This window comes from Lutjanus erythropterus, chromosome 6, assembly GCF_056507025.1.
Source record: "Lutjanus erythropterus isolate fLutEry1 chromosome 6, fLutEry1.hap2, whole genome shotgun sequence".
Taxonomy (NCBI): domain Eukaryota; kingdom Metazoa; phylum Chordata; class Actinopteri; order Lutjaniformes; family Lutjanidae; genus Lutjanus; species Lutjanus erythropterus.
In genome coordinates, this window is record NC_139322.1 from 16,537,357 (window position 1) to 16,554,241 (window position 16,885).

General features: G+C 39.7%; 1 protein-coding gene across 1 annotated transcript in view; it reads right to left on the bottom strand.

Annotated features, from left to right (window-relative positions):
- LOC146325094 (metabotropic glutamate receptor 7-like) overlaps nucleotides 1–16,885 on the bottom strand; it is a 106,880-nt gene that overhangs the window by 29,226 nt on the left and 60,769 nt on the right. Inside the window, exons 4-7 of the mRNA XM_084720900.1 lie at nucleotides 16,632–16,786; nucleotides 12,770–12,907; nucleotides 10,694–10,894; nucleotides 1,135–1,274 (exon numbers count right to left, since the gene is read on the bottom strand). Coding sequence (XP_084577026.1) covers nucleotides 1,135–1,274; nucleotides 10,694–10,894; nucleotides 12,770–12,907; nucleotides 16,632–16,786 — 634 coding nt within the window. The remainder of the gene's footprint in view (nucleotides 1–1,134; nucleotides 1,275–10,693; nucleotides 10,895–12,769; nucleotides 12,908–16,631; nucleotides 16,787–16,885) is intronic.

Below are 16,885 nucleotides of genomic sequence, written 5' to 3' on the forward strand. Positions count from 1 at the left end.
GAGATTAAGAGCTAAACTGAAGCACCGCAGAAATTGTTGAAAATATGGAGAAAGTAAAGCCAAAGAAACTGGAGTGTTTGCAGGTCAGCTAAGTTTGTGAACAGGATAACAGAGGCATTTGAGTACAGTTCTTGATTTCATGAAAGATTAAACATACAAGTATTTTGCACTTGGAGTAATTAGACCATGCTTTCAGCATTTAATAAATAAATACTTAAGACCTTCCCAACAGACATTTTAAATTTAATGCTTTTTAAGGTCTTTTATTGGTCAATCTGAATTTAAAATATTTTAATACTTTTTAAAGACCTGTAGCCTCCTTGGTCACACATTTGACATTGTATGTGTGTCATGTGTGAATCAGACACACAATGTCAAATATTTATTGAATCTTGTATCTAAACAGGTTGTCTAGGCTCAGTGACACTAAAGATTTACTGTGAAGACTTTCTCTTTTCCAAAATTGGAAATCTCTTATGTGACAAGCGGATGCGCGTTATTTGCATCTCAAATATGGAGGGAGCTCAGGTGCAGGCATGTTTTGCTTTCAGTGTAATTGATGTATTTAAGCTACAAAAAAAATGAACCTGTTTGTACAATTTAGCAAGAGTTAGTGTTAATCTTTACTCAGAATATAGATGTTTAAAATTCTTGAGGTGTAATATTTTCCTCTGACAATGAAGAGAGGAACATGTTCACACACACAAACACACACACAGACACACACACACACACACACACACACACACACACACACGCACACACACACACACGGTCAATTAATGTGTTTACTTTCAGTCTTAATTTAATAAGACAAGAGGTAACATTAGCTGTCAGGTGTAAACACCTAGCTAACAATTGATGTAGATTAGTTTGCTAGTTAACTAGCATTTTACTACAAAGCAAAACAGGCTAACTAGCTAGCAAAGACATGATATAGACTGGCTAGCTTGTGTTTTCTTACTTAGATATAATTTTGAACTGATACATGTATTAGAAGAGTATACCTCTATCTTCACATGTGTTTAGTTTTCTTGCAAAATTGGCCTTAAATGTGATTAAAATATGGCATTGAACGTCTTACATCTAATGCGCTTGTACGTGCAGACACCTCATGTCAGTAAATTGTCGTACCTTGAGTTGGAGCGTCTCCACCCACTGTCCTACCACCTTATACTCCGGGGTGGAGGAGTTGGTCAGCTGGAACTGGAACAGGTCATAGCGTCCTGGAGCGTCGCCGTTCTTGTTGAACACAACAGAGGTGCCGGCGCTGCCTGTACAGAGCAGGAGGGAGAGAAAAAGCAGCAGAGTAGAAAAGTGTTAGACACCAGCGTGACAAGGTACAGCATCTCTTCGAACAAAAGAAAAACATGAACTTTTAACCTCCCGCCTCTTACTGTGCGGTGGCCTACACGGACTCACACAATGGACCTCCGTGTGCTTGAGTCCTCGCAGTTAAACCTCCAAACACAATGACCTACATCTTCAACCTTTATGATAATCATGGGCAGGGAAGCAAGCTCCCCACTGACCAATATAGCACTTTCTCACCTGCTTCCTATGCATCATCGCAGCTGCACACAGTGCCACTGGAGGAATGAATTTTCACATGGAAAACATTGTTTGGTGTGTGGACTCTCAGTTGCGCTCTAATATCGGAAACTCAGCGCTGCTTCAAATGCCGTACACCTCCTCGATAATACGTTTCCATCACACAGTGGACAACAACAGGAGATATAGGGAGGATACACAGGTCAGCCAAAGCATCATACGGTCCCCATCTGCTCTCGGTGTGCAGCAGGCTGTCTCAAGCCGAGCCCTGAAGATTTCACTAATTAGCTCAGAGAGGACTGCAGACACCTGAAACATTATGTATGAGCGAAAAGAGTTGTTTAAATGTGAGTTCCCGAGCCTGTCAGTTGTGTCCGTCCACACTGGTGTCTGTTGTGGATGTGTGCTCAATTTTAATAAGTGAGCCAGGCGGTGCGTTAATGCAGATGTCAGTCAACATCAGATCTCCCTCACAGCCGTGAATGTTGAATGGCATTAATGGGAAAAACGGTTGTACTTTATATTATACATGAGGCCTGCATTGTTGATGAGGTCATTCTTACCATCTCACAGTGACGGCAAAGAATGGATTCACCTTGGCGGTGCATACAATAGCTAATAAGCATGAGAGGAGATACCATTTTTGAAATGGGACAGGGGGAGTCTGATGACACTTGGCCTGGGAATTAAGCACTTTAATAGCTCTGGCTATAAAAAAGTGTAGACAGAACGACCAGGAGCATATGTCCAAAACACTTTTGGGAACATGTTGTCTTTTGTATCTAGAACAGAGCGGGTGGCTTTTGGATGGAAGGCCACTGCCCCTTTTTCCTTCGTATTCAGCCAGGAGGGAATTTCATCTCCCTCCAGTTTCTTTTTTCCAAGGACATTTGTCATTGAACATTCTACAAAGTTTCAGGCCAAAAGAGTCTTGTAAAACAAGACAGGCAGAGGGAGCGGGAGAAAATCCCACTTCAGGCATCAGACTAGGAGCCATTTTAATAAAATACTGTGCATAAGCACCCATATGTATCTTTTTGACTTTGTGACACCATTGTGCATCACAAATGTCAGCTTGTAAGACTTTAAGTGTCCATTTTCATGTTGATGGGGAGCCACAAATCCCTCACTATCCGCTGTTATGCAAAGTGATAGTATATTCCACCTTAAAGCCACTGGATACCTAAATCCGCAACAGCTTTCTAACTATGTAATTTAGGGTCTTATGTATATAATAGTGAGCATCGTAAAAGTTTTAAAATGTAGTTTTAATCCAAATTCTAAATACTGTAATTTAAGTCTTTGTAGACTACCTGATATTGGGTTTGAACAAAATCTCTCTAGTCCTGCTTAACAGAGGTGGGAGTAGATCACGCGTGTAAATGTCAAGTCTTAACCTGAATGGTATGTTCAGACTATCAGTGACAACGCATCAAGCTACGAGTCATTTTTGAAGCCGGGAACCTGAAGCCAAAACCTGATGTTTTACACTTGTCACTGTGTGCTGCACACGAGTTGAACCTGCCTAAACGTTTTTCAGCACTGCAATAACATGGTGGCACATCAACCGATCATATGTCTTCTTTGTTTCGCCACTTCCATATCCCCATGATTCCTGTGCTGTGTAAACAATGGAAGAAAAATGTATTCTTGCTGTTAGCCAGTTTCCAGTTTTGTCTCAAGTCATGAATACAAGTCAAAGTTAAATCTTTTATCAGTTAGTCACGCAAGTCTCAAGTCCTCAAATTTGTGAATTAAGTCAGTCACAAGCTCAAGTCATGTGACTCGAATCCCCTATTTCTGCTGCTTAAACTCGCTCTCTGAGCCTGAGCCAACTCAACAATGGTGAACTGAAGTCGTTACATCACACCAAACTCCATTTTCCCTCACAGAACATGTGAGCTGCTGATCTACCGCTGCCTCGATCAACAGTCGCAAGTAACTTTAGTTTCTATGTAAACTAACATGTTAAAACGCCACACGATGGCACAAATAAACTAACCACTAGAGACAGCGGTAGTCCAGCAACTCACTTGTTTTGGTAAAATGGTTAAAAAAAGGTAAAATTACTGTTTTTGTCAAAGACGCCTGTTGGATTTGATAGACCGAGGCTTCAGTTCCCCATTGGAAAACGCTGTTGCAGTAGGCGGAAATATTCTGAATATAGAGTACATTAAAGTGATATTGAATCTTTTAGGTGATCCTTTCGGCTCAAATACATTTTGCTGCTGCCCTTGTTGACAGCAATACTTTCCTTTTGTGCCGGTTCTCCTGAGAGTGATGACAATCAAAACATGATCTGCCACGCCTACACAGTCTTGAGAAATGGTCTAAACAGCTAAATCTTTTTTTAAACTAGGTTTTCCAACACTTATGAATGGTTATTTTCTCCCAGATTTTTGTACAAAAACAGTCCCTCTCAATCATCACCCACGACTCACCAGAAGTGTGCGGTGGCGCCTGCATCCTCAGAGACCCCGTACCTCCTTATTTTTTTCATTATTTTGCTGTGCTCAGGTCAATATTTGACCTCCTGACACTGAGACTCAACAGTCAACTATCTTTTTGTCATTACAAACGGCAACAAGACAAATCCTACTTTTTAAGGAGACACTCAACTTTGATATAATATGTGCATTTTTACCCTTCCAAATGAGGCTTTAAGAACACAGAAATGGCACCATGGACCCATCGGTCTGTTCCGTTTAAAATTAGAACATTAATTCATAGGTATCCATGTGTGTCGGCACAGAAAATCAAGCAGAACGGGTGTTCAGAATGAAGTCAAGTAGACTTTTGAAGCCCGTTGTGAGATGCGTCTCTAAAACTAAAAGTCAGTGGGTGGCAGTCACCGTCCTGTCACTTCTGCTTCCACCACACAGACAGTAGACTTGTTGACACAGTGTATAAAGATGTTGACAAGGTATTGACTCGTGTGAGCAAAAGCTGTGACAGAGCTACCATTCTTACTCCACGCCCCAGCAAACAACATACAGTACACAAATAAACAAACATGCAAAGTCATTCAGCAAAGTGACATGAGTGATTGGGCACTTGGCACTCTTCAGCTTTAGAGCAAATAATTAAGTGGTGTTTCTGCGCGTGCAGATAAAAAGGCATTAGGAATTCCTTTGTATTTTCAATCGCCTGATATTTTCAAGGGAACAAAATGGTCTGTGTAGGCTCCTTGGTGTGAGCGCTGTCTAAGATGAAAGATTTATGCATTTGCATGTGGCTCTGAACTAAGACATGACAAAAGTGCACTGCTGCTGTGCTGTGCCGAGCAGTGTGGGTGGACTGGGGATCCACTGCTGTGTTTCTCTCGCATCATTATTCTCTCCTTTTTTTTTCCCTGCCTCTCACTCTTCAGCTCTGTGACTCCAGCGCAGTGGGGAGATCAACAAAGGAGGCTTACACTCCTTCGCTCTCAAACATACATTAGCAGCGGCACATACACAGGCTAATGTGCGTGGTTCCAGTCTAAATGCAATAAGGGCCAGAGAGATATGCCTGAGCCACAGCACAACAACCTCTGCTTGCCAGTAAAAAGGTTTGAGAATATAATAGCAGGACGGGAAGAGGTAGAAGAGATAGAGCAGGTAGAGCTCTTAGTTTTGGCTCAGGTGAAATGAACCTCTTTCTTTAGTCAGCGCCACACTGAAGCTGAAAATCCAAGAAAAGTCAGCTCAAAGCCAGATGGTTATTGAGATTGGCCAGCAGATTCTCAATCCTATGCATGAATCTGCACTTAGTTAAGGTCTCCCTGAAATCTTAGCACCGCTCAGGCAAGTGCACATATTGAATTTCTTTAGTTCCACCTTAAAATCCGAGGGCTTCTCGCCTGCTGGAACTCTGCACTGCTGCCATAGCGACAGAGTTAGAGAAAGGCAGGCAGCTCTTTAGCCTTTAGATCGCTGACAGAAGTTTGTTTTCACACGTTCTTGCCTATAAGTAATTGTGAAGAGTTATTCGCCCTGTGAAACACGATCAGTGTGCTGCTCTCACTGATCAGCAGAATACAAAATGTGCATATGACCAAACTTTTTCCAGTTCAGAATCATTTTAGAGCGTGATGTTGCCTGTTGTATTTACTGTATGATCTTTTAAAGAATAATTCTAATGATTTTCTGTTTTTTTCTTGCCAATAAACCAAGAAAAGAACAAAACCAGCAATAATTTCATCACACTAAGTGTTGTCTGTGTAGCCAAAGCCTTTTCCCTCTGTGCCACAGACTTCCATTACTGTCCAAAAACTATTAAAAACACATCAGAAAATCGCGTCAGTGCATTTGGTGACATGTCCCTTCATTATGATAAACTTGGGCACTATTATTTATTTTTAACTGAACCCACATACGCTGTTCTGCTGCTGAAATACTCACTGGTCCAGCAAGTGTGTATTAATCCACAGCTGAAAATAGTCCCAAACAAATGCACTATTTGCTCCTGTTTGAGTAATGTTTGCTGGAAACTACAGTACCCAGCTGTAAAAAAAAATCTCAGCCTTCTTAAAAAGATAAAGCTATACATTTGTGACCTGTTCCTAAAGATTTATGTCTTCAGTAGGAGGGAATGGGGTTAGGGCAGCCACAAACAGCGGTAGAGAAGTCATAGTATTGACAGTAACAAAGCTAGAATAAATACAAATACACAGGCTGGTTCAAGACCTCTGAATCACTGCCCACATTTTTGATTTTTTTTTAATCAGTCTCTGTTGTTGGAGGGGAAAATGACCAAGCCAATCAGAGCTTTGTAGGGCAGGATTACTACAGTAATGGTGAAGCCATCTTCCGCTGCAGGAGGCAGGCAAACAACTACATCCACAAAGACAAGCAACAACAAGCACAGATGACATCAATGCAACTGTTGTAAGTCGCCTTGGAGAAATAAACGCTCTTAAATAATTAAATATCTTAGATCACTGGGGGAAAAAAACTCCTGTTTTGACTGAAAAGGATCTCACAAGGACACATATGTCACTCTCGCTATAGATTGGTTAGAGCAGAACAAAACAAAATCCCAGCTTCCGAACAGAAATGGGCTAACATGACAGAATAAGGACACCAAATGAAATGGCAATTAATTAATTAATTAATTTCCTCAAGTATTTCCCGGGATAATTACTAGTGGCCCTCGAGAAACAGCACAATTTGATCTTTGTTTTGTCTCCTACAGTTTCCGCTGTTTGAAATACTAAAAGCATTTAATAACAACAATTGATAAACTTGTGGTCTTCTAATCAAATTTCCCTTTCTGCCATTTTTGGGATGCCACCCAACAAGGAGCTCTCTGTTGAGTCACACAATGCCATGGTCCTCAGTACTCTACTAGCCAGGCTGTTCACTATTTTAAATTGGAAAAAACACTTTGCATTTACTTTATTGTTTAATGTATCAGAAATTCTGTCACCAGTTTGTGTGATTTTGGTTTTCTATTCCATATATCCAGCATCTCCTGCACGTCTGTCCATTCTGAGAGATGGATCCTTCCTCTGTGGCTCTCCCTGAGGTTTCGTCCATTTTTTTTCCCTGTTAAAATGTTTTTTTGGGAGGAGTTTCTTCTTTTCTTTTTTTTTTTTTTTTTAACCCAATCGAGGCTCTAAAGGACAGAGGGCATGATACACATTGATACACAGACTGTGACATTGGGCTATATAGATAAAATCTGACTCGACTTTGCCCCCATCTTACGATCGCTCAAGGAGCTTCTGTTCAATCTAAAGTTGTAAAATCTGAGGTTCTCTCTTTGAGGTTCTTTAAAGGACTTTGATAAAAGATATGAAGACCATTTTTATCTTTCACAGATATTATGCCTGATAAGGCAGATGACTGAGCCCTTTCAAACTGTATTATATTATAAGTCACATCTTTTTTTTCTTCTAGGTGTATTTTTACCCTTATTTTATTTTATTTGCCCTTACTGTGTGTTTTGTTTTTTTCTGTTTATGAGATTGAGGCAGGGTAGGGGGTTTCATAAAAAAGTGAGCACTTTGCTTCCTTCTCTCCTTTTTCTAAATGTACAGTAGTGTAAACTGTTTATATTTAATAAGAATATTTTAAAAAGGTCTTGTAGTTCATAACAAAATATATTCCAAAGTATTAGCAAACTATCTATAGTGCGGGTGTCACAATTTCAATGTTAAATCGAAATCGATTGAAATAGGTTTTCTTTGAATTGAATCGTGGATTTGGAGAATCACGACAACCTTCATCTATCTTGTGTCTATTTTACTTTTGCATTCATTCTTTCAACCAGTCAAGGATGCTCTGTTTCTTTTCAGCTGCTGAATCTGTAAAAGTTTATTAGACTGCAGTTTATTTTGTGTGAAATTTCGTGTCGGTAATGTGCAGTGAAATGAGGCAAAAAATAAAGCATGAAATGAAACACCAGGATCTTTAGTGAAGCGTTAGTACAAAACGTCTCTCCCAGTAAAGTTCATACAAGTTCATTTTCCCCACAAATAAAACACACACGCACAGAGGAGTGTTTTTTTAAATACTTAAGAATATGACAATAAGCTGGGTCCACTTCTAAAAGTAGGCCAGTTTTGTGAGAAGATTACGCTGATCCTATACTTTAAACAGCTGAATCTTATCTAGAACATTTTGTGAAGACACAATGTACTTCAGAAGAGCCTCTAATGATCACTGGCTGACATACATAGCAGCACATTTGTAATGACAAAGGTTTCTCTTGTTTTAAACTCTGCTCCCATTTGGCTCCCTTCCTCCACTCACTTCTGCATTTCAGAGCAGTTGTCATTAATAGCTATTGCCATTAATTGTTAAGTATCTTCCACATCACTTTCTGTACAGGGCTGAATAATGTAGAGGTTCAAGTACTGGTAGACCCATAATATATCACATTGGCTTAAAATATTTCACAGATCCAGAAAATGTTGTGGTGCTTTGAGCTATGAATGAAACGGGATGTAAATTTAAAGTGCAGTCAGCCCACAAGCGACTGCATGTTGCATAAAACAGAGGAGGTGGGATGTATTTATTACCTACTTTTTTATGGTTTGAAACCGAAATAGCTCTGGCTCTTATGTCTACAGTTTTGTTTTGTTTTGTCTCAAATTATGTTTTAAATTGACGCTGCAGCTTGGTGTGGGCACAGAAGCTTTCTTGACGGGAGTTAGATGAGAGCACTGATGCCACGGAGCCTTTCTCACTTGCTCTTCTGATGTTTTATGAAACTGAAACTTGTCAAAGTCTTCTACATTTTGAGCTTAATGCTGACATTAATATGCCATGGTTAGCTTGCTAAAATGTGCATATTTGGGCCATTCTGATTAGAGTCTGCAAGTTTAAAGGGACAGTTCAACCCAAAATTTAAAAATACATATTTTTCCTCTCACCTGTAGTGCTATTTATCCATCTAGAGTCTCTTGGTGTGAGTTGCAGAGTTTTGGACATATTGGAGATATATAGATTATTTGATGTCTGCCTTCTCTTCAATATAATGGGACTAAATTGTACTCTGCTTGTGGTGATCAAGGCACCAAAAAATACATTTGGAAAACTTAACGCCGGTGTCTCGTTCCAGAAATCACAACCTGTTTACTCAAGATAATCCACAGACGTTTTTGTGAGCAGTTTTATTTAGGAAGATTCTACTGCAAAAAGAAGGTAGTTCCTTCACGAAGCTGTAAACAACAAGCTCTGTGGATTATCTTGAGTAACAGGGTTTAACAGGGATTTCTGGAAAGAGACACTGCAGCTGAATTTTTCAAATGTATTTTTTGGCACTTTGTATACCACAAGCCAATTGCCATCCCATTATATTGGAGAGAAGACAGACATCTCCACGGCTGACATCTCAGAAACTCACACGAAAAATATACAGAGCCATAAATAGTGCTGTGGGTAAGAAGGAAAATAAGCATTTTTGATTTTGGGGTGAAGTGCCTTTAAAGCAGATGTTTTATTTTGGGAAAAGCGCTTATTTGCTTTTTTACCGAGACTTAAATGAGGAAATAGATACCACTCTGATGCCTGACTGGCGCCAGGAGACAGTTAGCTTAGCATAAAGACTGGACAAAGGAGGAAAGAACTAGTCCGGGTCTGTCCAAGGATTAATAAATCAGAATCATAAAAATGACAATTCGCCAATTTACAGAGGGTTATGTCTCCACTTGATGCTTAGCAACTGCTCCTGGCCAAGAAGCACTCCAGTACATGACTTGTGGTGAGCAGACGTCCAGGTATGTCTGGGATTGTCCCTGTTTCAAATTGAGTGTCCTGACCTCTGACAAATATCTGTAAAATACCAAATTGTCCCAGTTCTCACCAAAATTATAATATTATAATTATTATTTTACTTGTTTTCAGCACTTACATAGATGTTTATCATCTTCTGTCCCACTCATTATTACTTAACCCAGTATAAAAACATAAACAATGCACCATGTGTCTCAACACAGATTTGTCTGTACGTGTGTCAATCAATCAGTGTGTCCTTGTCAAAACTGTTGCCGGCCTGTGAGTCATATGCAACCATCAGCATGCTAACAGTTAGCTGTCATGCCAAGGAAAGAGTCTGTCTTTTCAAAAGAGCTCCGGGGTTTGTCCTTCCTTCATTAAGTATCTGGCAATGAAAATGCTGCCTTCATGGCGTCCATAGTGTAGAAAAGGAGGTGCTCGGTAGGTGTGCTCATTAGCCCATCTGGGGGGCTTGAAAATATGGTCACTGTAACATAAAGCAACATGAAACTGGCACACTTGTCTTTTTTACACAAATTAAACAAATGAGATATAACTCATAAATAATTCTTGAGCTTTAGAGGTGAACTATGTAGTGTCTCCCACTGTTTTCTTTTTATGTTAAGCTAAGCTAACCCTGTTCTGGCTGTTATTTTATATTTAGCACACAGACATTAGCGTGACATCACTCCTCTCATCTAACTCTCAGCAAGAAAATTAGCACTTGAAATATTCATTCACTGCTCTAATCTACAGTTTATTCTGTTTTCTCTAAAATATATGTATTGCTATCCAGTGAAAAGTAGATTACCTGTAGTGAAGATACTATTAATCTAGTTTTTACCATGCTTTTTATAGTCAGTATAAAAAAAACATCATCCCAAACTCTACCTCTACCATCAGTTTTTACTTTATGACTTTTATGCCGTGTCACTCACCGTTGAAGCTGGTGTTGCGTATGTACTTGAGCAGAGTCTTTCCCTCAGCTGACTCCATCTGTGGACAAACGCCAGGCTGATCAGGACATAAGTCCCTCTGCATGTTGTGGAGAGCGTGGGCCATGGCGTACACGGCGTCAATCACAAACTGCACCTTCCCTTCCTGCTCATACTTGGAGTCAATCCCGATGCGCTCCTGGCCTGAGGGAAGAGGAGGAAAGAGGAGGACTTAAAGCCAAATGCACCATAAACTATTAGACCTTACATCCTCTCAGCACTGCCTATCATCTTCATTTTTTATTCCTCCGTTTACAGTTTACTGCCAGTTAGTTTAGTTTGGATTTTGCATGAATTACACCTAAAGGTACAATGTGGCATAGAAAATAAGACGACACGTTTAATTCCCGTGTGGAAAACATCAAGCTGAGCTGTGAGACAAAGTGTTTGTGACAAATACAGTAGGCTCAGATTGAATTACTGTGCTGTATTTCAAAGTAATAGGCTGCTAAGAATGGACCTCACTTCTGTAAGGTGATGAAGATCACCATGAACTTTAGTATGGCACTCTTCTACAGTGGCTTCCTGCTCTTTTATCTCCTCCTCTCAGTGCACTGCCCTTTCACTATGGGCTGCCATAAAGGTTTTGCCTCATGCAGCTGATACACTGCCTGAATACATAATGCAGAGCCACGGCTGGATTTTTGTTTTTGTTAAAAATTGAATTAGCTATTTTATACGCCTGCTAGATGAAAGCTGCACTTCAAAGAGTGACTGAAAATTGCAACAACAAATATACTACTATTACTTTTAATAATAATAATCATCATGACCGTGATCATCATCATTACCATCATAATTTCAATATTCAAGCTCCCAGTAAACAAAGAGGCATCATCAAGGAAATAACAGAGAATACTGAAAGACAATTTTCTCCTCAGTGATAGCTGCTCATAGTTCACATGGAGAGCTCAGTGGAGCAGCAGATGATGTTAATAGGAAACATATAAGGATGTGGGAGACTTGCATAAACTGACGGAGGTCAAAAGCAATCTGTGCTGACATTTCAGCCCATTTCTCAGGACTTAACATACATTTCAGCCCACACATAACCTTTCTGCTTTTCAGAGCTCTGCATATGGCGCTAAATGGACAGTCTTTGAATCCAAAAGCCTGCCATTTGTATTTAACATTCATAAATATCAGCTCGGCTTGAGGAAGAGTACAAAAAGGGAGAACATAGCGACAGTTGTACAGCCGTTTTCAGCTGAATGAAGGAGAGGATAAAAAGATGTTTACAGTCATTTTACAGAGGGTTTGTGGGGCTCTCTAAGTGGACGAGCATCCTCTGTCTTTGACGCATGATAAAAGACGGCAAATAGGAGATTATAAAGGAACCGAAATCCTTCGGCAAACAGCAATTTGTGTCACACTGCCATTACCGTCATCACGTATGCAAGCAAGATTAATACAGCATCCCACATCACAGGCATCATCCTTGTAGATAATACATGCAGTGCAATGCCTGTCACACCGTTGGCAGGAAGAGTTTAGGTAATACGAGTGTGCATCACTGCAACCACGCTATCATTAATGCCACCACAAAAATGCAAGTAAAGAATGGGGGCATCAAGAGTATTCACACGGCTTTCTGTCATTTTTCCTGTAATTTCCAACTCTGGCTCTGCACAGTTAGTACACACGGCACGACTGTGCTGAGCTGTCAAGGTGACTGGGTTAAGGGGGAATGGTGGGAATATGGGATTTAAGAGTTACAGGACATTAGCCAGAGGAGCAGACGGTCTGTAACTGTAGTATGACTAAGACACGTGGTGCATTATTATTCTAATAATAAACTCTGCCTGTCCTGCACCCGCTGGGTAGAAACACCTGGTGTTAGACTCTGTGGCTGCGCTGCAGACAAGAGAGGTTTGAATTAAAACCCCAACAGTCTATCTGCAGCTTCTAATGCGAACAAAAGGTCAAGTTCACATCAGCCTGACATAGGAGGGTGAAAAAATGCATCTATTAATGTAATACAGAGATGTTCCTCCTTTGTTCATGTCAGAAATCATGTACCTGTGCATTTACGGCTGGTGTCCTCTCTCTTCGAGGCACTGAGGAGCCTGCAGTCGAAGTTTTCCTCCCAAAACTCTGCAAACCACACGTTCCTGCGATTGTTCTCCAGTGTGAGCCCGGTAAAGTATTCATCAAACCCTGGGAATAGAGGAGAAAAGGAGAATAGCTCAGTTCCGGACCAATTATCAACCAATTCAGACCTCGAGGAAATGAAGCGAGACTTGTGCAGCAGTGTGGTGGAGGTGGTGGTGGTGGTGTGGTGCTGGCCGCTAGGTGTTGGAAGTGCACCAGCAAGCAATACTTCATCAAAATTTGACCACAGCGGTTCCTCTTCCTCTCCAGCCCCATGGAACTTTAATCACTTCTTTCATCTAGGAAATTACATTAATTAAAAAACAGGATGCATAATAAATAACTGAGGGATTGTAAGTGGTGCCGCAGCCCGGTGCCCGAGGCTGTGAGGTCCTGTAGGTGCTGTACAGGTTTGCTCCACTTCATAAAATCCATTACAAGAGAGATGGATTGAAAGCATGACGTATTAGCTTGTATTAGCTTAACGCTAATTTCAACAGGGCTAAGGTGCCTGCATGAAGCATTAGCCCGAGGACAGAAAACCTGCTGCAACAAAGGAAAAAAAAAAAAAAAGCCTGCATGTGGAAATCTGTTCTCTTGTTTGTGTAACTTAAACACCCAATGTGGGTCAGCAAAACTGAGCTGGGACAAAACTTCACTGCGAGATTCATGATGCAGTATTTGGTCACACTTTTCATGTACTTTGTATTAAATTAAAGAAATATCATCTTTATTAGACAGTATTAGAGCCTTCTTAAACTTTATTTGAGGGTAATTCAGGACACATTACAACAAAACTGTACTGTAAACTAAAGTGTATTGTTTCCCCACTGTTAGACCCTAGATTTCATTAGAGGGTAATTAAGGACACATTCCACTTTAGTTTATAGCACAGTTCTGATGTAATGTGTCCCTAACTGCCCTCTAATAAAGTCTTATATGGGTGTAATATACAAATTATTTCTAGTTTTTGTCTAATTTGATACAGAGTATGGCTTGTTATGTCTTATTAGCGCACTGTAAAATAAAGCGCAACTCAGTATTTTTTGATCCTTTTATCACAGAGACACGATTTTCTGTGTTGAGAATAATCTGAATTTTTTGCATTTTAAAGTCTCTGTCTGTGTCTCCACACTTTCTCTGTGTTATCCAGTCATATCAGCTGAGTCGTGGGTAGAGGTGATAATGGCTAATCAGAGCTGAGTGACTCAGCTGATTTTCTTTTCAAAAGACCATCAATGATGCATGGTGGATTAATAATATTCTCGCTGTCTCCAGAGTGTACATTTGTCCTGGCTAGACCTGCTCTAATTAGGGAAAGCTTCATAAAACTCAGACTTTCAAATTTCCTCGATTGTGGTGATGAGTGGTTATTAGGATTGTGACACTGGACTGAACTTAAAATAGATGGTATATGTGGAGAATATTCTATTTCTGTGTGGTGAATTTGTACATGTCCTTCCTGGCAAATTCAGCACTATAATTTCCTCGTTTGCCTCCTTTTTCCAGTGGGTGGATCTATTTAAATGACAGTTTTAAAGAGAAATCCAACCCCTAAGCACTCAAAACAACTGGAAATTATATTTCTTTGGAGTGTCATGATAGAAAATGTTAAAATGATTAAAAAAAATAATAATAAAAACTCAAATTCTTGATAATAAAAATTAAATTAAAGCTTTTAAGCTTTTTTCTCAGATCCATCACTTTGTGTCCCTTTCAAGAAGGATTCAGCAGAGATCAGAGATACCAATTTCTCCTTAGACAGCAGGCTGAGATTGGAGATTTTTCAATTTTTAAAGCAAACATCACTTATTTGCTTTAAGAACCACGCTGATGAATGTATTTGTGGCGGCCGAACTAGGTGAGACAGTCATCGGCTCAATATCTATCTAAAGCAGTCAATTTGTCCAAACTGGCTTTATTCTGGTCATGTACAACCCACGGCCAAATACAACAGCAAGGTCATACTTGTTCTCTGAGGACTGTCTCGAGTCATTCTGAGAAATGGCGAAAATTGCGAGCTGAAGTTGAAATAGATGAGGCAGCTGGAAATGTAGGAGCACGAAAAAGGTAGATGAGAATGTGTCATCACGAAATATCTCTAAATGCACTCAGTGTCACAGATGTTTGTTTATCTGAAGATGTTGAGTGTTTCCAAGTGAGTCTTTGTACAAAAAGTGCCAACAGCTGTTTAGGTGAGTCAATTTTGCATAGAAATGGTGAGAAAAAGGGGGGGACGGGAATGAACATTTTGTTTATTTCTGGAGGGCACGAATGTGGACTTGTCAGTTAATGAGTTTTTATAAAGGTGTTTTACAAGTTATGAATTCTTAAATATTTCCAAATGTCTTGTTTATGTGATTTTATGACAGATCTTTTTGTCCCTCCACCCTTTTTTATGGAATCAATTAAAATGATTTAAAATAACCTGACCATATATCCAGCCCATTCATGTAAAGATGCCCCACTGGTTGATGTATGATGTATATATGTATATGACTGGTTGTTTTATACGTTGTTTTTTAAATCCACGTTATACCTACTTTGTATATAGCATTCCTAGTAGAGTCTCCAAATTGTCATTTGCATTAATGGATAAATCACTAACAATCAATTAAATCATTAATAACTAATAACTTTTTCTATTTTTAGGTTGTTTTTTTACTCACTTTAAGTTTCCTCATTCAGCCAGTGGCTCAGCCAGACAAAACAATGTCAGGTGAGACACAATTACTGCCATTTCTAGACCATTAATGAATACATTTTAATTTGTTAAATTCTAATAGTGTTGATTCTGATGAAGGCCACAGGGCAAAACACATTGGTCTACCAATAAAATTCTTCTTTATACTATAAGTGTTGCAGGAGTTTTTTGACCTTTTTAGACAATTTCTCTTGTCAGTTGTGCCAGAAATCTCTACGCTGTTTGCATAGAAATACAAAAAAAGCTGCTCAACTCAGTTCCACTCAGCTCTGCAGAGCATTTTAGCACCTTTTAGCCATTTGTTTTGGTTTAATGACCTGCAACTTTATCGTTTTGGTTTAGTCTCATTATTCTTACCAACAGAATGCAGCTTTTTTTTAGCTCTACTAACCCCACTGTACACTACCTATTATATAAGTTAGCCACCAGCTGATGAACACAGTAGAGCATTTAATGTTAGCAGCTATAGATCGCGATTCTTATTTTATGTTTTTATTGGTATACACCAAAAACAGAACTAAAAGGAGAGTGAATATCAAACTAACATTTGCCAGATGGTCACAAACAAGACTCTGATGCTAATATAACAGGCAACTGTTTGTAGCCAAGAAAAACTAATTATTGCATGTTTAAAGCAGCTGTAATCAATATTTTCCACATCAACATTGGAGCACATGAGTTAATATTGGACTTGCATCCACCTGGTAGCAAAAAGCATGACTCCAAATGAATGCTAATGTTGTTCCATAACTACTGGATTTTTGAACAATTAACTATTTGCTAACAAGTCTGTAATATCAACTTAAAAGGTGATTATATGTTAGTGTCATCTTCACAGTTTGTTTCACTGCCCACAAGGGACTCAGAAAAACAATTATTGGACGTTAGTTTCATTTTTGTTTTGGATGTTTTGTGTGTGTGTGTGTGTGTGTGTGGGGGGGGGGTTGTCTCAAACTAATTACACACACAATTAGACAAAAAATTATAAAATGCAATTACTCCAAAAAGCAAAATGCTACAGCAGAAAACAATGCACTAACACAACATGTGGTGAGGCGTGCGGGGTGTGTCTTTGTGCGCGTGTACCTTCGATGGAGGAGCGTTTGGGCAGTATAGTGACTGCTCCGACCGCCACATCCTCAAGCTGGTGGATCGGGCTGCTCTTGGCCCCCCAGCTGTCAGATCCAATCCACAGGAAATGGCCCACCTGATTGGCCCTCTTGGTGGCATTGAGAACTCCCCTGCAAGGACATTTGTGTGTGAATTTGGAGAGAACACAAAAGGTGTGTGCAATCTAATATCTATTACACAAAGGCACAGCTAGCTTTAAGGAGTGTTTG